We start from the raw sequence: 27129 nt of genomic DNA, 5'->3' as shown, positions 1-27129 counted from the left end.
TTCTTTGGAGAAATATCTATTCAAGTCCTTTGCCCATTTTGTGAAATGGGTTGTTTTGTTGTTGTTGTTGAGTTTTAAGAGTTCTTTATATATTCTGGATCTTAATCCCTTATCAGATATGTGATATACAAATATTTCCTGCCATTCTTTGTGTTGTCTTTTTACTCTCTTTATAGTGTCCTGTGATGCACAAAAGTTTTTTTGTTTGTTTGTTTTGGTTTTGTTTTAGAGAGGGAGACAGAGGCTGGGGAGGGGCAAAGGGAGAGAGAAAATCTTCAACAGGCTCCACGGCCTACCATGGAGCCTGACTCAGGGCTACGTCTCACAACCCTGAGATCATTACCTGAGCCGAAATCAAGAGTAAGATGTATAACCGACTAAACCACCCAGGTGGCCCAAAAGTTTTTCATTTTGATGAGTCCAGTTTGTTTGATTTTTCTTTTGTTGCTTGTGCCTTTGGTGTCATATCCAAGAAATGATTGCCAAATACAATATTGTGAAGCTTCTACCATAAGTTTTCTTCTAAGTTCTATAGTTTTAGCTCTTAAAATTTAGGTCTTTGATCCATTTTGAGTTAATCTGTATATATGAAATTAGGTAAAAGTCCAACTTCATGTAAGTGAAAATTTTACTAATTTTTTATTGGGTATAAAAAGCCTTCTTTTTTTTTTTTTAAGATTTTATTTATTTATTTGACAGAGAAAGACACAGTGAGAGAGGGAACACAAGCAGGGGGAGTGGGAGAGGGAGAAGCAGGCTTCCCGCCGAGCAGGGAGCCCGATGCAGGGCTCGATCCCAGGACCCTGGGATCATGACCTGAGCCGAAGGCAGACGCTTAATGACTGAGCCACCCAGGTGCCCCAAAAGCCTTCCTTATTTAGATCAATAGGAAATCTTATGCATTGTGATAGACTCAATTTTTAAAAACTCTGTTTTATGGAAATTTTCAAACTAATTCATAAGTAGAGAGGAGAATATAATGAATTTCCCATGTGCCTATACCCCCAGCATTAGTAATGATCGTTATTTTGCCAATCTTGTTTCACTTACATACTTTCTTACTCTGAGATAATATCCTATGCACAATTTTTTCTGGAGAATTTTAAGATTTATTTTATTTTAGAGAGAGAGTGCGTGAGCAGGAGGAGGGGCAGAGGGAGAGAATCTCAAGCAGACTCCCCGTGAGTTTGGAGCCTACTGCCTACTGCAGGGCTCGATCCCAGGACCCTGGGATCATGACCTGAGCTGAAGGCAGACGCTTAACTTACTGAGCCACCCAGGTGCCCTGCTCGCTCTTTTAATACATAAGAGTATATCATTATCAGACCTAACAAAATTAACAAGAATTCCTTAATGTCATCTAATATCTTATTAATGACTGATACATTTCTCCTTTAGTTAACATACAATTTAGTTTCATAATCAACAGTGAAAATCTGAAAGTTTTTCCTCTAAGATCAGGAATAAGACAAGGATACCTACTCTTGCTGCTTTTATTCAACATAGTATTGGCAGCCCTAGCCAAAGCATTTAGGCAAATACAGAAAGAAAGAAAGAAAAGGCATCCAAATCAGAGAGGAAGAAATGAAACTGTCACTATTGGCAGATGACATGATCTTATATATAGAAAACCCTAAAGACTCCACCAAAAAAACTGTTAGAATAAATGAATTCAGTAAAGTTTCAGGATATAAAATCAACATACAGAAATCTGTTCTATTTCTATATGTTAATATTGAAGTATCAAAAAGAGAAATTAAGAAAAATGATCCCACTTACAGTTGAGTTGTACCAAAGAGAATAAAATACCTAGGATTAAATTTAACCAAGGATGTGAAAGACCTGTACATTGAAAAGTATGACACTGATAAAAGAATTTGAAGAAGACACATATAAATGGAAAGATATTCCATGTTCATGGATCAGAAGAATTGTTAAAATACGCATACTACCTTGAAGCAATCTACAGATTCAGTGCAGTTTCTATCAAAATTCCAGTGGCATTTTTCACAAATAACAAACAGTCCTAAAATTTGTAAGGAACCACAAAAAAGCCCAGATAGCTAGCAGTCTTAAGAAAGAAGAACTAGGCTGGAGGTACCACACTTCCTGATTTCAAACGATATTACAAAGATAGACTAATCAAAAGTTTGGTATTAGCATAAAAACAATACAAAGATCAGTAGAACAGAACAAAAAGCCCAGCAATAAATTGATGCAGTAAACATAGGAGTGCATCTATCTATTCAAATTAGTGTTTTCATTTTCTTTGGGTAAATACCCAGTAGTGGAATTACTGGATCTTGTGGTAATTCTGTGTTTAATTTTGTGAGAAAACGCCATACTGTTTTCCACAGTGTCTGCACCAATTTGCATTCCTACCAACAGTGCACAAGGATTCCTTTTTCTCCACATCTTCTCCAACACTTGTTATTTCTTGTCTTTTTTTTTTATTTCAGCCATTCTAACAGGTGTAAGGTAATATCTCATTGTGGTTTTAATTTGCATTTCCCTGATGATTAATAATGTTAAACATTTTCTGTGTCTGTTGGCCATCTGTATGTCTTATGTGGAAAAATTTCTATTCAGTTCCTCGATCCATTTTTTAATTGGATTTTTTGGGGTTTTTTTGGTGTTGAGTTGTAGAAGTTCTTTATATAGTTTGGATATTAACCCCTTATTGGATATATCATTTGCAACCAGCTTTTTCCATTCAGTAGGTTGTCTTTTTGTTTTGTTGATGGTTTCCTTCACTGCGCAAAAGCTTTTTATTTTGGTATAGTCTCAAATAGTTTAATTTTGCTTTTGTTTCCTTTGCCAGAGGAGACATATCTAAGAAAAATGTTTCTACGGCTGATGTCAAAGAATCAGGAGGGATACTGCCTATGTTTTCTTGTAGAAACCTTATGGGTTCAGTTCTCACATTTAGGTCTTTGATCTATTTTGAGTTTATTTTTGTATATGGTATAAGAAAGTGGTCCGTTTTTCCCAGCACCATTTGTTGAAGATTGTCTTTTCCTCATTTTATATTCTTGCCTTCTTTGTCATAAATTAATTTACCATAAAAGTGTGGGTTTATTTCTAGACACTCTATTCTGTTCCATTGATCTGTATGTCTATATTTATGCCAGTACCATAATGTTTTTATTACTACAGCTTTGTAGTATATCTTAAAATCTGGGATTGTGATACCTCCAGCTTTATTCTTTTTCAAGATTGCTTTGGCTATTTGGGATCTTTTGTGGTTCCATACAAATTTTAGGGTTATTCTAGTTCTGTGAAAAATTATTGATATTTTGATAGAGCTTGTATTGAATGTGCATCATGAGTAGGCGGATAGGTGAATTGGGTGAAGGGGAATTAAGAGTACACTTACCTTGATGAGCACTGAGAAATGTATAGAATTCCTGAGTCATTATGTTGTATATATGGAACTAATATAACACTGTATGTTAATTATATTTGAATTAAATGAATAAAAGAAACCCATTTCTGTTTATGTAAATAGAGTACATAGTTTCTGCTCATTTTGTTTCTAATTTAAATTATGGTTAAGAATACTGTGCTAGACCATAAAAAAGAATGAAATCTTGCCATTTGCAATGTGATGGAGCTAGAGAGCATTATGCTAAGTGAAATAAGTTAGAGAAAAACAAATACCGTATGATTTTACTCATGTGGAATTCAGGAAACAAAACAGATGGACATAGGGAAAAAGAGAGAGACACACCAGAAAACAGACTCTTAACTATAGAGAACAAACAGGGTTGCTGGATGGGAGGTGGGCAGGGAGATGGGTTAAAAGGGTGAAAGGTATTGAGGACGGCACTTGTGATGAGCAGAGTGTTGTATGTAAGTGATGAATCACTAAATTCTATACCTGAAACTAGTATTGCACTGTATGTTAACTAAATGGAATTTAAATAAAAACTTGAAAAGGAAAAAAAAAAGAATACTGTGCTAGAAAGTCTTTCTGAAGGGATTCGTAAGAAACGGTATAATAGTCATTGCCTCTGGTAAGCAGTCATGGATGGCTGGGGAGGGAATGAAAGAGACTGTTCTCCATCATTTTGTGCCTTCACATCCACTGCTATTTTATATTTTGAAAAGAATGTAATCTTGATTGTGGGTGGTGGTCACCTACATATATCCACATACATACAAACATACAAATGAGTTTATGTAAAACTGATGAAATCTAAATAAGGCTCATAGTTTGTATAAAGGGTAGTTTCCTGATTTTGACATTGTACTATAATTATGTAAGATGTTACCACTGGGAGAGATGAGTAAAGGATATAGGCGATCTTTCTGTATTATTTCTTATAACTGCAAAATAAAAAGTTTTAAAAAATAAGTTATAACAACAAGAACAACAAATAAGAAACTTGTGTCAAATCTAAAATAAAAATTTAAAATATTTTATTTTTCAGGAATCTGGTGGACAGTAACAAACTTTGGTGAAATATCAGGAACCATAGCAATTGAAATGGATAAAGGAACCTACATACATGCACTTGACAATGGACTTTTTACACTGGGAGCTCCACATAAAGAAGGTCTGTGTCTAGTAGAAGCAATGGAAGGGAAAAGCCCATTTAAAGTATATATTTTATGACATTCATTCACTTAGGCCAAATTCTAACTAATCTCAAGTATATGCCAAAGGAATAAATCCATTGCATTTGGCTCTTCCTCTTTTTTCCTTCCTTAATATTTACCAATTATTGGCAAATCCCTCTTTCCAGTGTAAGCATGTGAAAACATTCTTTATAGTTCCAGAAGAGTATCAATTGAAATCAAAAGCAACATGAATAATTGAAATTGAAAGGGAATCCTAGTTGAGTCAGAGATTTGATTCCTTTATTCTTTAGACCTATTGCCAAAACTAACCTGGAGCATTATTAACAATTTGAGGTTTGTTATTCCTTCTAGCCCATCAGAATAAGTACTAATGAGATATGAAGCAATCAGAAGATAAAAAGCAGTATCTTTTAGTATGACTGTCCATCCCTTGAATAAGTTAAAGCATTTAGTTTTTTAAGTATTAAATGCTTATTTGTCTATCTACTGAGTGCATTTTAAAACACAAAAAGTATCTTATAAGTGAGTAAGCATCATGCTGAATTACCTATTAAGTATGTAAAACTAACACTGTAGTTATAAGAAGATAAAGTAGATCTTGATGTTCTAATCTGAATAATTATGATTATATCAAAATATCACAATATTCTTACATTTAATTTTACAAGAAAACTTCAATTTTATTTTATGTTAATCACCATACATTACATCGTTAGTTTTTGATGTAGTGTTCCATGATTCATTGTTTGCGTATAACACCCAGTGCTCCATGCAGTACGTGCCCTCTTTAATACCCATCACCAGGCTAACCCATCCCCCCTCCCCCCTCCCCTCTAGAACCCTCAATGAGATACCACCTCACACCAGTCAGAATGGCTAAAATTAACAAGTCAGGAAACGACAGATGTTGGCAAGGATGCGGAGAAAGGGAAACCCTCCTACACTGTTGGTGGGAATGCAAGCTGGTGCAGCCACTCTGGAAAACAGTATGGAGGTTCCTCAAAAAGTTGAAGATAGAGCTACCCAGCAATTGCACTAAAAGAAAACTTTTTTTAAAGCTGAAGAATATCTTTACGTGTATATTTGTAACAAATGTCAAATTTATTTCAAAATGTTTTTTCTCCTATAGTTGATGAGGGCCCTAGTCCTCCAGAGCAGTTTACAGCTGTCAAATTGTCTGATTCCAGGTAAGTAAGTTGAACTATAATTAATCACCTTTTATTTTTTTAATTTAATTTTATTCACTGGAGCCCCTGAGTGGCTCAGTCGTCAAGCGTCTGCCTTTGGCTCAGGTCATGGTCCCAGGGTCCTGGGATCGAGCCCTGCATCAGGCTCCCTGCTCAGCAGGAAGCCTGCTTCTCCCTCTCCCACTCCCCCTGCTTGTGTTCCCTCTCTCACTGCATCTCTGTCAAATAAATAAATAAAATCTTTAAAAAAAAAAATTTAAACTTATTCACTGAAAAATTTATATAGGTAATTAATTAAGCTAACTTAATTCCACAGACCAATTTTGATGTAAAAAGCAAAACAATCTTTTTGAAAGTATATTTTGTGACATTTTAAAAATATACCATATATACTGTATTTAGGTATTATTAAATTTCATTTGCAGCAACTGTGTCTTTGAAAGAGAATTAAAGCTCCAAATAAAAACATACACTATGATTCCTAGCAATATATAATACTAGGCTAGAAAAAAATGAATATTAGTAATGTCACAGACCAAATAAGAAGGAAGATCATGTAAAGAAAACAGACATAAGACAAAACCTGGTCTGATGTTGCTGTGATACGTTAACTCGTCAGAAGTCAAGATATAAACAACATATCTTGATGAAGTCCCAAAAGTTCATTTTTGCTTTTGTTTCACTAGCTTTTGGAGATGTATCTTGAAAGAAGTTGCTGTGGCCAATGTCAAAGAGGTTATTGCCTATGTTCTCCTCTAGGATTTTGATGGATTCCTGTCTCACATTGAGGTCTTTCATCCATTTTGAGTTTATCTTTGTGAATGGTGTTAGAGAATGGTCGAGTTTCATTCTTCTGCATGTGGCTGTCCAATTTTCCTAGCACCATTTATTGAAGAGACTTTTTTCCATTGCATATTTTTTCCTGCTTTGGCGAAGATTATTTGACCATAGAGTTGAGGGTCCATATCTGGGTCTCTATTCTGTTCCATTGGTCTGTATGTCTGTTTTTGTGCCAGTACCATGCTGTCTTGGTGATCACTGCTTTGTAATATAGCTTGAAATCGGGCAACGTGATGCCCCCAACTTTGTTTTTCTTTTTCAACATTTCCTTGGCGATTCCGGGTCTTTTCTGATTCCATACAAATTTTAGGATTGTTTGTTCCAGCACTTCGAAAAATGTCATTGGAATTTTGATCGGGATTGCATTGAAGGTATGGATTGCTCTGGGTAGCATAGACATTTTAACAATGTTTATTCTTCCGATCCATGAGCAGCGAATATCATCCTCAATGGGGAAAAGCTGAGAGCCTTTCCCTTAAGATCAGGAACATGACAAGGATGCCCACTCTCGCCACTATTGTTCAACATAGTACTAGAAGTCCTAGCAACAGCAATCAGACAACAAAAAGAAATAAAAGGTATTCAAATTGGCAAAGAAGTCAAACTCTCTCTTTTCACAGATGACATAATACTTTATGTGGAAAACCCAAGAGACTCCACCCCCAAATTACTAGAACTCATCCAGCAATTCAGTAATGTGGCAGGATACAAAATCAATGCACAGAAATCAGTTGCTTTTTATACACTAACAATGCAACTGTAGAAAGAGGAATTAGAGAAACAGTTCCATTTACAATAGCACCAAAACCATAAGATACCTTGGAATAAACCTAACCAAAGAGGTAAAGGATCTACACTCTAGGAACTACAGAACACTCATGAAAAAAATTGAAGAAGACACAATAAGATGGAAGAGATAAACAAAACAGAAGAAAGGAATATTATTAAAATTATTAAAATCAATAGAGAATGTTACATAGCCATGAAGACCAAAAGAATATTTTATTCACTATTTTTACAATCATTTTATAAGCTGACCTTTTTTATTCTCACAGTGCAAAAGTACAGAATGATACTTTGGGTAGTGCACACAGAAATTGAATTTCAGTATGCTGATAATTGGCTGCATCAACATGATAATGATTTATATTATACTATCATTAACCTGTAAATTAATGTAAAATCAGTCCCTTGGCACAAGGGATTGGTAAGCTAAAAGTTAAGAAATCATATTTTTTTCTTTAAAAAAAATCACATTATCATTCCTATGCTTTATTTGAGTGGCCAATAAGTATAGTGAAAGACTTATTTTTACAAGATTTATTTATTTACTTTGGAAAGAGGGAGTGAGCACTGGGGAGGGAGCAAGGGAGAGGGAGAAGCAGACTCCTTGCTGAGTGAGGAGCACAGAGCCTGACTGGAGCTTGTGGGGCTCCATCCCAGGATCACAAGATCATAACTTGAGCTGAAGTCAGACACTTAACCGACTGAGCCACCCAGGCGCCCCTGAGAGACTTTTAAAGAATAAAAGCAGAAGAAGAAAAATCAATAAATGCAAACTTCTTTACAGTTGAAAACAAAAAATATAAGCAAATGAGGAAAGTGTTTGCAACAACATTAACAGGCAGTGAATTTTTATTCTTTGTATGTACGGGATTCATAACACTAAGGAAAGCAGTAAGATACCAATAGAAAAATGGACGAAAAGATAAAAACTAAAAAGGAAGGGAAGTACAAATGTCACTTACAATGGTAAAAAATCAATTAAATAGGATACTATTTTTCCTGTATCTGATATTCTAATTTTTTCTAAAAAAGGCATAATGTTAATAGATCTATGGTGAAATGATACTCTCCTGATTTGAGGTGAGAATGTTAAGTTGATACAGATTTTTTCTGGAAAGCAATTTGATAGAATGTAATAGGAGCCTTATAACTACAATATAAAATTACATATATAGAACTACACTGTCCGATATGGTAGTCACTAACCACATGTGGCTTTTGAAAATGTGGACTGTGGCTAGCCTGGATTTCTATACACATACAAACATTATTTTTATGTTCCATATTCAATTTTCTTTCTCTCAGTTTTTAACATTTCCTTTTTGTTAATCTAAAGAATTGCCCTGAAATCTGGTTATGGAAAATACCTTGGTATTAATTCAGATGGACTTGTTGTGGGGCGTTCAGATGCAATTGGACCAAGAGAACAATGGGAACCAGTCTTTCAAGATGTAAGTGCTATTATTGTTCATAAAAGCTTCTTGTCAATGTAAGATACAGTCTTTAACAGTCAATGAGAATATATATTCCAAAAAAAAAACCCCAAAAATACAGAGTGCAGTAATATAACCCATTAAATTGAAGAAAACCAATACGAACTCATAACTAAAAAGGTCTTGAAAAACAGTGCAACACAGCAAAAGAAATAATCAACAAAGTGAAAAGACAACCTATAGGATGAGAAAAAATATTTGCAAACCATATTTCTGATAAAGGGTTAATATCCAAATATATAAAGAGCTGATACAACTCAATAGCAAAGAAACAAATAACCCAATTGAAAAATGGGCAAAAGACCTGACTAGACATTTTTTCCCAGAGAAGATATATGAAAAGCCAACAGGTACATGAGAAGATGCTCAACATCACTAGTCATTAGGGAAATGCAAATCAAAAGCACAATAAGGTATCACTTCCTGCCTGTTAGAATGGCCATCTTCAAAAAGAGATAAATGGTGGGAGGATGTGCAGAAAAGGGACCCTTCATGCACTGCTGGTGGAAATGCAAACTGATGCAGCCACTGTGGAAAACAGTATGGAGGTTCCTCAAAAAATTAAAAACAATTATTATAAGATCCAACAATCCCACTTGTGAGAATATATCCAAAGGAAACCAAAAAACTAACTTGAAAAGATATCTGCACCCCCATGTTCATAGTGGTATTACTTATAAGAGCCAAGATATGGAAACAACCTAAATGTCCATTGATAGATAAATGGATAAAGAAGTTGTGGTATACACATATACAATGGAATATTATTCAGCCATAAAAGATGAGTAAACCTTGCCATTTGTAACAACATGGATGGACCTTGCTAAGTGAAATAAGTCAGAGAAAGACAACTGTATGATCTCATTTATATATGGAATCTTACAAACAAACAAACAAATAAAACTCAGAAAAAGACATCAGACTTGTGGTTGGTTACCAGAGTGGTAGGTTTGGGGATTAGGAATTAGAGGAACAAGGTGGTCAAAAGGTACAAACTTCCAACTACAAGATAAATAAGTGCCAGGGGTATAATGTATAGCATGATTACTATAGCTACGCTGCTGTATGATATATAGGAAAGTTGTTAAGAGAGTAAACCGAGTTCTCATCATAAGGAAAAAAATTGTTTTATTTTTATGCTTTCTTTTTATTGTTAACTGCATGAGATGATGGATGCTAACTAAAACTTATTAAGATAATCATTTCACAATAAGTGTTAAGCCAAACTATTATGCTGTACACCTTAAACTTATGCGGTGATTGTCAATTATATCTCAGTAAAACTGCGGGAGGAAATAGTGCAACAAAAATAGCAGTAGTACATCTGCCCACCATAATTTCTGTCCACATAAAAACATCCCTCTGACATTGATTCTTAAAGTTCTGAGCAGTAAATTCAAAAGCACCAAAAGCTAGCTCTTGTATATTTTTGTATTTTCTAATTATGAAGAAATTTTTACTTAAAACACTATTATTTGAATAAATTACTATGCATTATATAATTTTTTATTGTCTTAAAAGCTAATTATTTTTCAAACAGAACTAAATCAGTTATAGCCTCAATATTTCTTTAAGGCCAAAGGAAACAATTCTATTTCATCTAGTTAGAATTCAGTCCTACTAATAGAATATACTAAAAATAGTTATGAGGTTATTTTTGAGTAGTAAGATTATAGGTGATTTTGGTTTTCTTTTCTGTATGTTTTTTTGATCTTCTATGTTTTCTCCAAATTCTTTTTACTGATTACTTTTACAGTTGGGGCTAAGGGGCAAAATTAATTTCATTCTCAAGACTTAAGAATTCTTTTGCAGTAGTCTTGTAACTTTTATATTATTTTGTTTGATATAGGGAAAAATGGCTTTATTGGCTTCAAATAGCTGCTTTATTAGATGCAATGAAGCAGGTGATATAGAAGCAAAAAGTAAAACAGCAGGAGAAGAAGAAATGATAAAGGTAATCATGACATTTTTCTTTCTTTTAATTTTTTCTCTTTCATTTTTCTATAGACTAATACATGTCACATATATGATGTGACTATATCTCTTAAAAATGTTGAATAATCATTTACTATCACTTTAAAGATGTAATGCATAGTGTTTTATATTATGCTCCGAATAAGCTTTATTATAAAAAGCTTAATTATAAATCCTATAACTGACAGCTTGTTTGTACCATGTGGTAGCGAAATTATTATATCTTACCTCCATGTATTAGTATCTTTTTCTGAGTAGTTCCACATGCTTTTTAGGACTCTGTTTCCTTTTTTTTTCTTGCTTGCTTTTTAAAATTTAACTTTTTAAATAGATATGTTCACATGGTTCAAAATTTTAAAAATACAAGCATATAAATTCATGACTCCCATCCTTCTGTAGCCTACCAGAGCTTCTTAATAAAAATATATGTTTATAATTTTCTACTTTTTACAATAAAGTTAGCCTCCTGCATGTCCTCCTTTAGACCTTGATTTCTTTTTTCCTTAATATTTTTATCTTGGAGATTTTCCCTTATCACTATGTAGAAAATTTTCTCTTTTTAACAGCTACATAATATTCCATTTTAGGGATAAGCCATAATTTATTTAATCAGTTCCTCATAAATGCAAATTTAGGTGACTTCCCATCTTTTGCCCTTAGAAACAGTGCTGTAACACATAACTTTGAATATGCATCATTCTGTAGGTGTGCTGGTATATCCGAGGATAAATTCCCAAAAACAGAATTACAAGGTGTATGATAAATGTTAGTCATAACATTTTTCAAGTACATTAAAAAAAAAAAAACAACCCACAAACCAAAACAGAAGCCAGTAGCTAGAGGCACTCTGCTGAATATGACACAAGCACTGTCTTCTTGAATCTTCATAAAGTTCCTGTGAAGTACCTATTAACTTCACCGACGAGGAGAGAGCCTCTGAGCCTCCTTACATCCTCACCTGTTGTAATCAGTCATGAACTCACACAGCTAGATATGAGAGAGACAGGAGGTATACCCAGGCCCAACTGACTGGAAACTACCATACTGCCTCTCAGGAAACAGGTCATTAGAAAAATGCTGGTGGATTTCTCACTTACCTAAAAGTATGATTTTTGAAGACAATGCAAATAAAGTGCAGTACTTTGCACTTTTATGGGAAAAATACAAAACAAAAACACCGCTGTATTTAATTACAACTGTTTTTATATGAAGTGTCTGTTAACATTTCCCTGGGTCTGTTTGGTTAGTCAAGTACCTGGAAGCTCTGAGCAGTGAATCCAGAACTCTTTCCATCTTGCATTTTACTTCATAGGCTCTGCTAGTCTATATCAGCTGTCCACCTTTATAGCCTATCAGGACACATTCCCTCCTGTCAAAAGTAGTACTGTCACAGGCCCTGGCCAGTAATCTTCCCAGGTCTGCTAGGACCCCCTTAACCAAACCTGTCACACAAGTAGCACTGGCACCTGCCTTATAGGTCACCACTTTTTTTTTTTTTTAAGATTTTATTTATTTATTTGAGAGAGAGAGAATGAGAGACAGAGAGCATGAGAAGGAGGAGGGTCAGAGGGAGAAGCAGACTCCCTGCCGAGCAGGGAGCCCGATGTGGGACTCAATCCCGGGACTCCAGGATCATGACCTGAGCCGAAGGCAGTCGCTTAACCAACTGAGCCACCCAGGCGCCCCAGGTCACCACTTTCTAAGCAGCCTTGGAATTGGACTCTGAGCCACAAAGATCACTTTGGAGATGTAAATCCTGTCCTCTGGGTTGCAAACTGCCAGTTCTTGGGGCCTGAATTCTGTCCCCTTCTTGCCCCACTCAGTGGATCGTAATTACTATATCAATTTATGGCATTGTGATAGTAAATATCTGTCACAATTTATGAGGATATAAGGAAGATTTAGAAGGAGTGGATTCCAATTAAGTAAATAAGTGAGCTGTGTCATGTTAAAAGTTTTAATGGATTTGGGAATAGCTGTGCAAATTAAAATAGCTACTATCTTAAACTTCCAGTGTTACAAAATAAACACTATCTATAGGGATAATTTGAATATTTACTTTGAGGCCAAAATTAATTAAATTATTGCCTAATTGCTCAGCAGGATCTGATCTATAAAATGTTTTTCAAATAATTTTGTCTTTTGTGTCTGATGCAAAGGCTCTAGAGAAACATAATAGCAATTTGTATAAATTATACATATATAAATAAAAACATATCTAGAGGGGCGCCTCGTTGTCTCAGTCAGTTAAGCGTCTGCCTTCTGCACAGGGTCATGATCCCAGGGTACTGGAATCGAGCCCCATGTCTGGCTCCCTGCTCAGTGGGGAACCTGCTTCTCCCTCTCCCTCTGCCCCTCCCTCCCCTCCCCTCGTGCTCTCTCTCTCTCTCAAATAAAATCTTAAAAAAAAAAAAATATCTAGAACCTTTTTCTGAATCTGATTGCTAAGTTGATTGTTTTCTTCATTTGCATAAGAAATTACCTAGAGGGTTCTTAGCAAATAAGTAAAGTGAGGAAGGGGAAGATATATGTATAACCTGTTGGGTTTTCATCTCCATTGTCCAGATTAGATCCTGTGCTGAAAGAGAAACTAAGAAGAAAGATGATATTCCAGAAGAAGACAAAGGAAATGTTAAACAGTGTGAAATCAATTACGTGTACGTATTCTTTCCCTTTTAGACCTTACATATTTGGCAATGAAGTACTTCTCAAGACACATAAAATAAAATACCCAAAGGACAAGAGGCAGCATAAAATGGACTCTAGGACAAAGAACTAAGCTGAATGCTTTTCTTTTCTCAGAGCTTCAGTTTTCCTAATTATCCTGCTAGCTTTCAAAGCTAAAGTCACTTGGATTAGTCTTTTCTCCGTATTCATTAATAGAATGACTATAGCTTATCGGTACATAATGCCAACCAAATGTTGTTCCATAGCCAGGATTCAGGACTCCAGCCAACACGCCTTAGTGGCAGTGGGGCTTCGTAGTCCTGCCCTTTGTGGTCCTCTTCATGGAGGAGGACTAAGGTCATCTTCGCAGTTGAAAAGTTGTATGTTTTGAAAGAAAGACAATTAGTTTTTTTTAAATAAATGAAAAACTTTTAAAATATTGTAAGTTCATGAGTAAACATGTATAATCAAAGTTTGAGATGATTTTCAAGAAGACATTTTCTTAACAGAAAGAAATTTCAGAGCTTCCAAGACCACAAACTTAAAATAAGTAAAGAAGACAGTAAAATTCTCAAAAAGGCCCGGAAAGATGGATTTTTGCATGAAACACTCCTGGACAGGTAGGTATATTTTTACTTATTTCCAACTATTTTCGTATCCAGTAGAAATGGCATATATATAACCAGTGTTCTTTTTCAATTATTACAGTTCTTAAATTTTTGTCTTGTAATTTGTGAACATAGTAATGTTACCTAAAAAGGACATAAGTCTGGGAAAAGATCACCCAGGAAACAATATCTAAAAATAGATTCCAAAAACTTAACAAATTTTTTTATAAGACATTGAGGTTTGACTGAAACCCCTTCATAAATTTAACATCATCTTTCTATAATTATTAGAACAGGGCTCGAAAGAAGTAGTTTAATTTCAAAATTCAGTGGGTTCTAGTAGAATAGCAGGTTCCTAAAATGAGATAAAAACAGATCAGTTTAAAAATTACTAAGTATAAAATGAAATAAAATTGAAACACTTTTATTAAGTTGAATCTAGAAGTGTGCAGGATTTTATCATAGCACATTATTAATATTTATCTAAAACTGTTCTTATTTAGGTAAGTAATGTCCTAGATGTATAACATAAAAAAGTAGGTAGAGAGGATTAGCTGTAAGTTTATAACCATAAATCAAGTAAGTGCCAGATTGAAAGAGAATTTGGTAATCTGCCACTCCTTCAAAGTCCTGTGTTGCAAAATTAGTCTTAAAACATTTCTTCACACTACTTGATAAAGATGCTTCATCATGTATATCCTGTTAACTAGTTGATCGAGTTGTTACCAGATGTTAGTAAATGATTTAAGAATTTTTCCTGCTGAACAAAGCATGTATTTAGTTTTAAGAAATTAAGAATAGGATGTAAAAAAAAAAAAAAAAAGATCAAGATATGGATGCAAAAGAAATAAGGCTTATGTCTTGTTAACTTTTATCACTCATGAAAATAGAACATTGCCACCCTGTTAAATAGAAGTTTAGGGCATGCTTAAATTCAGAGGCAATTAAAATTGCTATTGTGGATTAAAAAAGCTCTTAGGCAACATTTCTTAAAGATTATGAAAGACTTTCATAAGAATAGAATGCATTTAATATGAAACAACATTGAAAAGTTAAATTTTAGTTAAAATATTTTAATATAAGTAGTATGGCAATATAGTAATGAAAATGGAGAACACAATTTCTGAGTGTGAGTATATATTTAGTAGTTGATATATATGGAATGTTTTACATAATTTTTATCATTTGTCTTTGTTTAAACAGGAGAGCCAAATTGAAAGCTGATAGATACTGCAAATGACCAGAATTGTGTTTCTTTCTTCTCCTATTTGTTTTTTTCTGAATAAAATAATCAGTGGAAGTGTTTTTACAGAGCTCTTGGGCTGTTATGGAATTATTGCTGAACTAGTAGCTAGTTTAAATAAGATTAATCAAGTTTAACCGAGATTCCCCATGGGTGTACTTTCTAGTTAACTGCAGTGTTTCACATGGAATCGAAACAAAGTACACAGTGAACATGCCATAGAATTTTTTCTCTTTTCTAGATTTTCTGTCATAAAGTATGAGATGCTACTCTGTGAACCTTGTGTTTCCTATGCAGTTTATGGAATCTCTTATTGCTTTACAGTTTTACTTTATATTAACTTATACCATTGCTTCTTTTGGGACCTTTAAAAGGAAGTTAGAAGCTCCCACTCCAGTCAACAAGGCTTTGATTCTGCCTCCTAAATATTGCCAAATCACACAAGCCAAACAGATATCAGACAAAGTGGGTGGGAAAAGAGAAAGAAATCAGGTTTTGGCAGTGGGATGGGAACAGGAGAAATTACAAAAGAGCAGGTAGGCTCAGAACAGAGAATAAGAGTAAAATCGGGAAAATTCTCTACTTAGAGCAGTTTAGCCACAATATATCTGTATGTAATGTTTTTGTCCTCACCTGTAGAGAAGGACAGGATAGGATGAGAACAGAACTATTAAAGAGGTTCAGATACTACACATTGCTGAGGTCTGCTATTCTGAGACACCTTTATTCCTAGCCTATGTCTCTCTGAATTCCTAAACACAGTATTCCAGATGTTGTCTAACCCTGTGAGTGTTCCAGAATCCAGGTCGTGTATCAGATGCCTGGGCTTCATCACTGGAAATTCTGCTTCAGAAGGACTGAGTCTGGCTGACGCATCTCTATATTTTTACGATTCCCCATGGATGATGCACAGCTAGGGTTGAGACCTGACCTAAGGTGCCAGACCTGTCTAATTCTCAGCCTTTGTATTCCAGAGCTACACGGCCCTTCTACAGCAAGGAAGCTAAGCTACCAATAGCAACCTTATAAAGGAGCTCTTGCTGTAAATCTAGTCCTAGCTTGACATTCCAGTTCCAGTAGCTGGATATCTCCCCATATTGTGTTCTTCCTCCTCTGATCCTTAGGCTAGGCACAGGCTTACTACTCGGATCCCCCAAAGCAGTGGTTCTCAACCAGGGACTAATGTACTTCTTAGGGGACATTGTGCAATGTCTGGTTCTGACAGTTGGGAGAGGGGGTGCTACTGGCATTTACAGGGTTACAGACTAGGAATGCTGCTAAACATTCCACAAGGCACAGGACAGCAGCGCCCCCACAACAAAGAATTTTCCGGCTCAAGATGCTAACTGCCAAGTTTCTGACACCTGCCCTAGGACTTGTCTGTTCCTTGCTTTTGCCAGCTCCCAGCCCCTAAAAATAAACAGTTCAAATTCATATATATAAGAATCATCTAAGGTACCTGTAGATTTTCAAGACCCACCCTTAAAGATGCCAGCTTAACAAGTCTAGCATTGTTTCCTAGAATTGACATTTTAACTAGCACTCCAGGTAATTCTGAAACAAGTGATCTGATCTATACTTTGAGAAACACTACCCTCAAGAGATTGAAGTCTTGTCTCCAACACTAGCTCGGTACCTGAGACCATCTGCCAGCTGACTGATTTCCCTGGAACAAGCATTCTATCTGCCTCAATTTCTGAACATAGTGCATTCCTGGATTCCCTGTCACCATGCTCACCCTCATGCTTTCCCAGGTCTTGTCCCATTCCAGAGAGCAGAACTAATTACAGCTGTACAGGCTTGTGTGATCTAGGCAATATTTAGGAGGCAGAATCAAAGCCTTGTTGACTGGAGTGGGAGCTTCTAACTTCCTTTTAAAGGTCCCAATAAGAATCAATGACTACACAATGACAATTGTGAAGATACAGATTAAAAATATGCACTGCCTGCCCTCATGGAGTTTATGCGCTACTGAAGGAGGACAGCAATAAAAAATCACAGGTAACAGATAAGTGTTCCTTCCCCATTTCTATCATTACACTTTACTCCAACCCCCATTACAGCACTGAAGGCAGTCTGGCAGAATGACAGGAGTCAACAATAAATACATCGAATTACTGTCATCTGGTCCACATTTTTCTTCTTGTACAAAAGGATGTCATGAAAAACTTTGCTTAAAGCACTGTCAAAATCAAGATGTATTCTGATCAAGCATTCCCCTGATTTACCAGTCCAGTAGCCATGTCAAAAAAGGTTTTATATATAATAAAAACAATAACCAAAGAAAAAGCTCCCTACATCCAATTTTTTTTGACTGCTCACATTTCAGATTAGATAATTTCAATTGTTCTTATCTTCAAGTTCACTGACTCACTTTTTTACCGTCTCCAAATTGCTGTTACACACATCTGGTGATTTTTAAATTTCAGACATCCTTTTTCACTTCTATAATCTATTTGATCCTATTGTTGTTAATAGTTTCTATTTCTGCTGAAATTTCCTATCCATTTCTTTCTTTGTTTTGGGGCAGAGTTATAATAACTGCTTAAAAATCCTTGTCTACTGATTCCAACATCTGGGTCATCTTAGGGTCGGTCTCCACTGATGGTCTTTTGAGTATGTTTCTTCATATATCTGATTAGATTATATCCTGGACATTGTGAATAATACATCGTAGAAACTTGCATTCTGTGCTGTTGTTCTGAAGAATTTTTATTTGTTATGTTTAGTAGGCAGTTAACTTGGTTGATCTGAAGCTCCAAATTCTGTCTCCCCTATGGTGGGCAACAGCTGAAATATCTATTCAGTTCTTTTTGTTTTAGCTGGGCTTCTTGAAGTCAGCCCCAAGGATGTGGATTTCGGAGATCAGTGAGAGATTTGGGCAGTGTGGCTACAACCTTCTGTGAAACTCTCCTTTTCAGGATTTCCTTCTCACTTTCCAGACTCTTTGGTCACTCTGAACTCTGTACTCTGATTCCTCGACTAATGACTTAAGCTTTGTATATGAGTTTTAATTACTCTTAGTGGCACTGGGTCTGCCCTAAGTTGAAAAGATGTTAAAAATACGTTTCCCCTCTTACTAGTGATAACTCCCCTCAAGTTTCTGCATGTTTTTGGTCATTCTCCATTACCTTTAGATAATTTTTAATGTTTTATCCAAAGTTTAATTTTGTGTGTATGAGAGGGCTGGTCTAGCATAAGCTGTGCCATCTACCATTATCTGCTCAAACTCTCATTAGTTTCTTGCCCTCTCCTCCCCCAGTTAAGGACCTGCCTGGGCTTTCCTAGATACAGACACAAAACTCTAACATTCTCCAGAAAGAAGTTAATCATTACAATAAATTAATATATTCACACCTCTTAGGATAGGCCTGAATTCCGAAAATGAACTCATCATACCTGATGGCCCAGTACCTATCCAAATACCATGCAATTCCTGGGTCAGTCCCAGTCTAGATGCCAGTCAGTCCATGGCTTCAACTCACTATTCTAGCAGGAATTGTATTTTTTCAGTTATTCTAAACCCTTAAGACACAGAAGAACATATTAAAACATTCTATATTTCATTAACCAAATTAGTAAGATAGGACAGCTTTTATAACTGACTTTCTCTTCATGATACTTTTTTAAATGGCATTGTCATAATATTAGCCTGAGGGCCTTAATACAGGTAACTTCCACTGTAATTTTTTCAGGCTCACTCCTATTGAAATCCATTTCATTTAATGAAAAGATTAGAAACAAAATGTGGAAAAAAAAAAATTCCACAACTGTATTTCCCCTTTCCTCACCCACCTATTGGCTTAATTTATTTTAAAGTGCATATTTCATTAAGGGAACTTGATGGTTGTTAAGGCAGGTTTTGCTGTATGACATTTCCTGTTTACCTCACCCCAGGAAAATCTCTGACACAATTTGGTGTATTTCTGTTTAATTTTATGCCACTGGACTACTTCTCTTAAATATTGTTGAGGCTTATTTTCTATGATGGAGAAACAATATGCCATCTTTCCATTTAGCTTTGTGTTTCAGTGCTGCCCTTGTATTTAATAAAGGATAAATTTTCAGAGAGCATAGCCAGGACTTAATAAATTAAGATCTGCAGGTGTTTATTTTTCTTACCAGTTTTGCAAATCTAACGAGGTTTTGCAATCCTGTTCTGAGTGCTGCTAGTAGAGAAAAAGGGGTGTAGCACTACTTGTTAGTGTTTATTTTTCCATCATGCAATTTCCTAATTCTGGTCCTTAGAAACTAAGCGGAACTGTAAGGAGGAGAACAAAGAAAACAAGGCACACCTCATTATTCCTTTAAAAAGGTGAAAACCTAAATATAAGTGGATGCCAAGGTAAGGAATCAAGTCATGACTTCTATTAGTTCCCTAACTACCACCTGACAAAATTAAGTTGTACAGCTAGTCAATCACCCAGGGAGAAAAATAGGCAATGCTTTTAAGCTTCTGATGTCTTATTTATTCTTTTTCTTTATTATTCTTTATGCTTGTGTTAAGTATTAATACCTATTTTTTTATTCTGCTGCCAAATATATTCCACCAAGAGTTTTTTTGTTTGTTTTGTTTTTTATTTTTATTTTTTTTAAGATTTTATTTATTTGACAGAGAAAGAGAGACAGCAAGAGAGGAAACACGAGCAGGGGGAGTGGGAGAGGGAAAAGCAGGCTTCCCGCCAAGCAGGGAGCCCGGTGGAGGGCTTGATCCCAGGACCCTGGGATCATGACCTGAGCTGAAGGCAGATGTTTAACGACTGAGCCACCCAGGCGCCCCATGTTTGTTTTGTTTTTTAACTGGTAGCAGAAAAACCCCAGGGATATACCCAGGTTCAGGAGAACTTAAAATTAAGATAATAGTTTAGCAGCCCACCAGCATTCATTCAGCTTGATATTACCTGTGTATATAAAATGACTTTCTCAAGTGTGGTGCTTATTTAGGAAAGACCAGTGGACTTCAGACCAACCTAGGCTGTTCTACACAGCACCTCAACCCTAAATCCTAATTTAGATCAGCTTGCACAGCAGCAGGAATGTTTTTCAATTTTCTATTGTTGTGTAGAAAAAGAATTTCCCTATCTGTCTACAGAAATAGAACCTTCCTGCATGTTCCCTTGTTCTTCATTTTTAGTCCAAAAATCCTCTCTAGAAGGCCTCCTACATATCCCATCACTGCTGCTTCTACCTCTCCACCTGTGACTACCAACTTTGTTTTTTTGTGTTCCTTTTACTACTCTAACCTCATTCCACACCAGTGTGCCCTTTCCATAGTATAGGAAAATGGACAAAGATTTAAGCATTTAACAGAATGCTTCTGATCTTTTTCCACACTGAATTCAGTTCTCATTCCAGTGCATGCAGAGTGGGAGAATTATATACCATGGTCCCAAGTACCAGTTTAGAAACTTCTCATTAACCCCACCCATCAGCTCAGGCTTTGAAGCACATACCATCCATACCCATTACCACTGCAGTTCTGCACTGCTCTTCATCAGTGTCCTGACCCACCTGAAATCTGGCTCGTAGTCCTGTCTTTATGGAGTCTCCCATCTTGGTTTCATTGACTCCAGCATTCACACTATTGTGACCTTCCTTTCATCTGCCTTAAAAAATTTTGTCCTCTCAGCTCAGCTGATCTTTTACTCCATCTTAAATTACTCCACCCAGACCAGCTGGGTTAAACGTGCTTTTTGCTCCAGTGTCTTCCGAGATTGGAAATCCTGGTGTCGATCTCTGAATGACCCTCCAAGAGCATCCCTTTACCCAGTGCACTTTTCATTTAAAATGTTTTGAAATAGGGGCGCCTGGGTGGCTCAGATGGTTAAGCGTCTGCCTTCGGCTCAGGTCATGATCCCAGGGCTCTGGGATCGAGTCCCGCATGGGGTTCCCTGCTAGGCGGGAAGCCTGCTTCTCCCTCTGCCTCTCTCTCTCTCTCTCTCTCTCTCTCTCTCTCACTCTCATGAATAAATAAAACATTAAAATGTTTTGAAATATACTCTCTCAGTTCCAAGCCCTCTCTGTTAATAGATTTAATTTTCTTGTAGTTTTATTTCTAAATCTAATAAAGTATTCTTTTTAATACATTATATTATTTACTAGTTACTGCATTCATAGAACATAAAGTATCATTTCCCAATTCAATTTCCTATATAACAAATACATTAGCTCTAAGAAATTCCACATCTTGGGGCACCTGGGTGGCTGAGTCGTTAAGCGTCTGCCTTCGGCTCAGGTCATAGTCCTGGGGTCCTGGGGTCCTGGGATCAAACCCTGCATCGGGCTCCCCACTCGGTGGGATGCCTGCTTCTCCCTCTCCCACTCCCCCTGCTTGTATTCCCTCTCTCACTGTGTCTCTCTGTCAAATAAAGAAAATCTTTAAATAAAAAATAAAATTCCACATCTTGCCCAGTTCCAACAGTAAACAGGATCCAAAGTTTTCTCTTTAATATTAGAAAATAACTGATCAATTTGCTATGTGGTGTAAATAAGAAATGAAAGATGAAAAGTCATCTTACATGTCTAAGAACACATTCACTGTTCTTTCTTCTCCTCCCACCCCCATTGTTGCAACTTCTACCCAGGAGTTGAGGGGAATGGTGCTGATATACCAACCATTTAACTACACAGAGTCACAAACTAACAAGTACTAAATGCACTGACTTCTTTCTTTGTTCTTTTCTCTCTTTTTCCTGGGATTTTTCACCTCACTCATTTTAAACCCAAGGGAAGTGGGGGAGTTTGACCTTGATTTTACAAAACCAGGGCTTCTACTTTCAGTAGTGTGACAGCTTAGATACTGTGAATGGTGCTCCTTAATAGAACAACTGATACACTGGATAAAATATTTGCAAATATCTTTTGAAATATCACTCATCCACATAAAAGAAAGGAATCTATAGATACCAAACAAAGGGAAAGCAAGAACGTCCGAGGCCAATGAGTACCAAGCTCACTCTCACCTAAAAGTTTTTGCCAAATCCCAGAGACTTTGAGGTCTGGCTTCGACAGGAGCCCAAGAAATGGGATGTAGGAGACTGTATTCACCCATGAGTGACTAGAAAGGGCTATACCTTCAAGGATAACAGTGAAAGAGAAATAAATCTTATTGCACAAACAGGGGTACAAAGAAATGTTTTCTTTTCTTTGGCACTAAGTAGAGTGGAAGGAAAAAGAATCTTCCCTTGAGATGTAACCATAAGCTGGCTTCAGATGGGTTTGTGACTCAAAAGTCACACTACCTCTTATTTTAAAAGAAAAAAATTCAAGGAGATAATTCAATTTGAAATGGTCTCAGTTGGTTCTGTTTTTCTGACCTTAAAATAAATCCTACCAAAAAAAATTTTTCAAAGAAAATAAGCTCACAGTCGAAATTAAAAATACACAGAGAAACACAATACCATTAGAACAATGAGAAACAAGTAGAAAAATTTAAAAATACCAAACGTAGAATATAAACTATACTTAAATAAAACTCCAGAATATAGGCAGGAACTACAACATAATAAAAAGACCAAGCAGGGTGCCTGAGTGGCTCAGTCGGTTAAGTGTCTGCCTTCAGCTCAGGTTGTGATCCCAGGGTCCTGGGATCGACTCCCACATCGGGCTCCCTCCTCTGAGGGGAGCCTGCTTCTCCCTCTGCCTCTGCCTCTCTCTCTCTGTCTCTCATGAATAAATAAAATCTTAAAAAAAAAAAAGACCAAGCAGATATGAAAGAAAAAAAATAACTTCAAAAAATAAAAAACAATTAAAAATTCAGCAGGTGCATTAAACGTCAAAGCCAGAGAGAATTAATAAACTAGAATATAACTGAATAAGTGGCCCCAAGTACAGTTTACAGAGACAAGGAGATGGACTACATGATGAAATAAAGGTCAAGAGAGACACAGAACATGATGGAAATGTCTAATATATGTCCAATTGAAGTATAAAAAGAAGGTAACAGAATGGAAAAGAGGTAATAAAGGTAATGACTGAGAATTTTTGAGACCTCAGATCTTGGAATCCCAGTGAATCCCAAGCATAATAAAGATAGACACTTCAACACATCATGGTGAAACTGCAGAACTACATAGAAAAACGTTTCATCTTAAAAACAGCTAGAAAATAAAAGAGTAATCACCCAAACATATGTCAATTCAGCAGACTGCTGGCTTCTTACCAGCACATAGGAAGCCAAAAGACAGCAGAAGAGTATCTTCCATGAGCTGAGACAAATAATTGTCAACCTAGAAAGTTTCTTCCAATAGTAAGGCAAAAAAAAAAAAAAAACTAAAGCAAAATAAAGATATTTTAGAGATAAAAATTGAGAGGATTTATCACCAATAGATCATTATTAAAAGAAATTACAACAGAAAAAGTCTAGGCAGAAGGAAAATTATCCCAGAAGGAAGGTCAGAGATGTGAAAAGAAATGTCAAGCAAAGATATCAAAGATAATAATGGGTAAACTAAGCAAAACTGTATTAAAAAAAATACTTAATTTGTAAAAGGGATGTTAAAACTAAGTATTAGGCAAAAATAGCATGCTGTTGACAGTGACAAACTATTATAAGATCTTAGATTTGTTCAAGAGGAGAGGAAAAAAAATGTTAACTTTGTTAAGTAGGCAAATTAAAATACTTAGGGTACTGGGCACCTGGGTGGCTCAGTTGTTAAGCGTCTGCCTTTGGCTCAGGTCATGATCCTAGGGTCCTGGGATTGAGCCCTGCATGGGGCTCCCTGCTCTGCGGGAAGCCTGCTTCTCCCTCTCCTACTCCCCCTGCTTGTGTTCCTGCTCTCGCTCTCTCTCTCTCTGTCAAATAAATAAAATCTTTAAAAAAAAAATAAAATACTTAGGGTAACTAGTGAAAGAAGAGACAAAGACCATATATTCTCCAACAAAAAGAGGGGAAAAAATAATCCAAAAGAAATTTAAAAAGGAAAAGAAAGGGATGCCTGGGTAGCTCAGTTGGTTAAGCATCTGCCTTTGGCTCAGGTCATGCTCTCAGGGTCCTGGAATCAAGCCCCGCATTGGGCTCCTTGCTCAGCAGGGAGCCTGCTTCTCCCCCTGCTTGTGCTCACGCTCTCTCTCTCTCTAACAAATAGATAAAATCTTTTAAGAAAAAAAAGGAAAAGAAATTTAAAAAGGAAAAGAAAAATAGGTGGAAAGCATATAATATCAGAAATTAATGTAAAAATATTAGTCATCAAAATGTAAATTTGCCAAGCACTCCAAAATTTTTCCATCACATTTTTTATTTTATTTCATCTTATTAAAGATTTATTTATTTGAGAGAGAGTGTGTGCATATGCACATGTGAGTGGGGGAGGGGCAGAGGGAGAGAATCTTCAAGCCAACTCCTTGCTGAGTGCCGAGCCCGATGCAGGGACCCAACCTCATAACCCATGAGATCATGACCTGAACTGAAACCAAGAGCCAGGCGCTTAACTGACTAAGCCACCCACGTGCCCCCTCAATCGTATTTTTAAGCACCAAGCAAAAATTGTTTAAAGACACATAAGAATTCAGAAAAATCAATGAATGGAGAAAAGGTATTTTAACAAAAAAAAAATTACAGCTATGTGAATTACAAATTCAAAAGAAGTTACTATATAAATCAGGTTACTATATAATGATAAAAAGTCATTTCACTTTGAAGATAAAAATTCTAAACTGTACACATCTAATAACATCAAAATATATAAGCAAAAATTGAGAACTATGTAGAGAAACTGGAAAATCTACCATAGCATATAGCTCTAAATATTTAATAAATTGAGCAGATAAAACTCAGAATTGAATGGCATAATCATAAAATAAAAACTTAAGGATATGTGAATAACACTTTACATAAGAGAACTGATATTCTTTCAGACATTTGGTACATGCAAAAACTGGATTCCTACTTAGCCATAAAGTTAGAGTCCAAACATAAAAAAAGGGAACAAAGACCATATATTCTGCAAAATGCAGTGAATCATTTAGAAACCCTAAAAAAAAAAAAAAAAAGATAACTTATAGAGTTAACTGATACTTAGTGAGTAATGCCTCTTACCTATATAGAATTGCCTCCTTCAGAGTTTATGAAAGACTGCTAATTTCTTTACCATCTTCCAATATACTCACCATAAAAGAAATATATACCATATAGAGAAAAACATCAAAAATGCAGAAACTACTCCCTCTTGGAATATATATTATAGAAATTAGCACACAGCTAAGGAAGATAGAAAGTTGAAGCACAAATGAAGTGTTTTTAAAAGATAAATCTAAAATTTTACACATTTGGAAAATGTGAGACAGTCCTCAGAAGACAATTGGTAACTTCAACATATATATCTCGAACTTGCTAAATGGGTAAACGTGGGTAGCATTAACTTATTGTTTCTTATTTTACCACAGATGCATGGGAACTCCTGATGATGTGATACTAGTGCATAGGTCAGTATCTGGGAATTTCCAGTGTAGTACTCTTTTGAGGACTTTGGCAATGAATGGAGGAGAATGAGATTAGCAACGGGATTTAAGGGAGACTTTATTCTTAACATAGAGGAGATCTGAGTACTTTTAAATGCTAATGTCAAGAAGTCAAGAGAGAAGAAGAGGTTAGAAATGCAAGAGAAAAGGCATAATTTATAGGATGGTATCCTGAAAAGGAAGTAGAAGTGAGAACCTATAAGACAAGTGAGGAGATTGGACTTAAATAGGAGGGACAGACTCTCCATTGTGGCAGAAGTAGAAAGGTTAGGGATAGGTACAGATCTGTACGTAGATTTGGTGGCAGAGAACTGAGGTCGTTCCTTTCTGAAATTTTCTCCATGAAGAAGAAGATAAGGTAATCTAAGAGTAATGCAAGAAATAGTAGATGATCAAAGTTTTGGGAAGAGGATTTTGAAAGAGTGTTAAGGGACAGATAAAGTGCATGAGAATCATAGATTTGCTACATAGTATTAAGGACTAAGAAGATTTTTATAATGATAATTAATCAGTTGAGCAGAACTCAGCAGCGTAGGTGTGTGTGTACAGAAGATAGTCGTATTCCTCCAGGGTTGGGGTTTTACAGGACAGGTAATAAAAGAACAAAAAGCAAAAATCATCTCATATATTGGCAAGTGAGTAGTAAAATGATGGAACATGGAATCAAAGCTGGGGAGGGGAGGATGGCAAGAAAGCAGTGAGGCTGATGGATGGGAAGAAAGCAGACAGGCTGATGAAAGCAAAGACCATCAAGGAATAGGGGTAACTGAATGAACAATCTAGAGAGCTAGGAGGTCAATCCAGGCTCTAGATACAGCTGTTTGTGTGTAAGATAGGTGTCTTCCATTACAGTTCTTTTTTATAGAATATATCAGAATGATGGACTTACATATGGTTTTGCAATCTGGCCTGGGAATTTAGTGTAGTGGTTAGGTGTACTGAAATCAGAAAACCTAAGCATACTTACCCTAAGTCTCAGATTTCTCAACCATAGATGGGAATAATAACAGCACTTCCTTCATATTTGTATGGAAAATGCATATTGATTTCCAAACACCCAACTTAAAAACTTCTGGAAAAAATCCATTTGTAATTTGGTGATTCCTTTGGTGAGTGCAGTTATTTTAGACACCACTTGGCATATGATGTTAATGCAGTTCCTTTAATTTATTCAACAAATATTTGTTATTGAGTGCTATGATGTGTTAGACACTGTTCTAGGTGCTGAGACTAAGCAGTTAAACAAAAGAAAATCCCTGCCCTTAGGAGACAGATGCTAAACAAAAAGA

General features: G+C 36.0%; 1 protein-coding gene across 6 annotated transcripts in view; it reads left to right on the top strand.

The window, feature by feature from the left end:
* The window catches only part of FRG1 (FSHD region gene 1), a 36805-nt gene that overhangs the window by 4505 nt on the left and 5171 nt on the right, over positions 1-27129 (top strand). For 3 of the 6 annotated variants that reach the window (XM_078069736.1, XM_078069738.1, XM_078069740.1), the window contains exons 3-9: positions 4434-4559; positions 5714-5771; positions 8734-8848; positions 10740-10844; positions 13430-13521; positions 14041-14151; positions 25766-25804. In XM_078069736.1, the coding sequence (XP_077925862.1) occupies positions 4434-4559; positions 5714-5771; positions 8734-8848; positions 10740-10844; positions 13430-13521; positions 14041-14151; positions 25766-25804 (646 nt within the window). Of the gene's footprint in view, positions 1-4433; positions 4560-5713; positions 5772-6617; positions 7190-8733; positions 8849-10739; positions 10845-13429; positions 13522-14040; positions 14152-15342; positions 15453-19630; positions 25391-25765; positions 25805-27129 lie in introns of those variants that run through there. The other 3 variants (XM_078069741.1, XM_036109230.2, XM_078069739.1) reach the window with 3 other exon arrangements.

This window comes from Halichoerus grypus, chromosome 3 (genome assembly GCF_964656455.1).
Source record: "Halichoerus grypus chromosome 3, mHalGry1.hap1.1, whole genome shotgun sequence".
Taxonomy (NCBI): Eukaryota; Metazoa; Chordata; class Mammalia; order Carnivora; family Phocidae; genus Halichoerus; species Halichoerus grypus.
The sequence above is the reverse complement of the archived record's forward strand: the minus strand, read 5'-3'. Positions and strand labels throughout refer to the sequence as shown.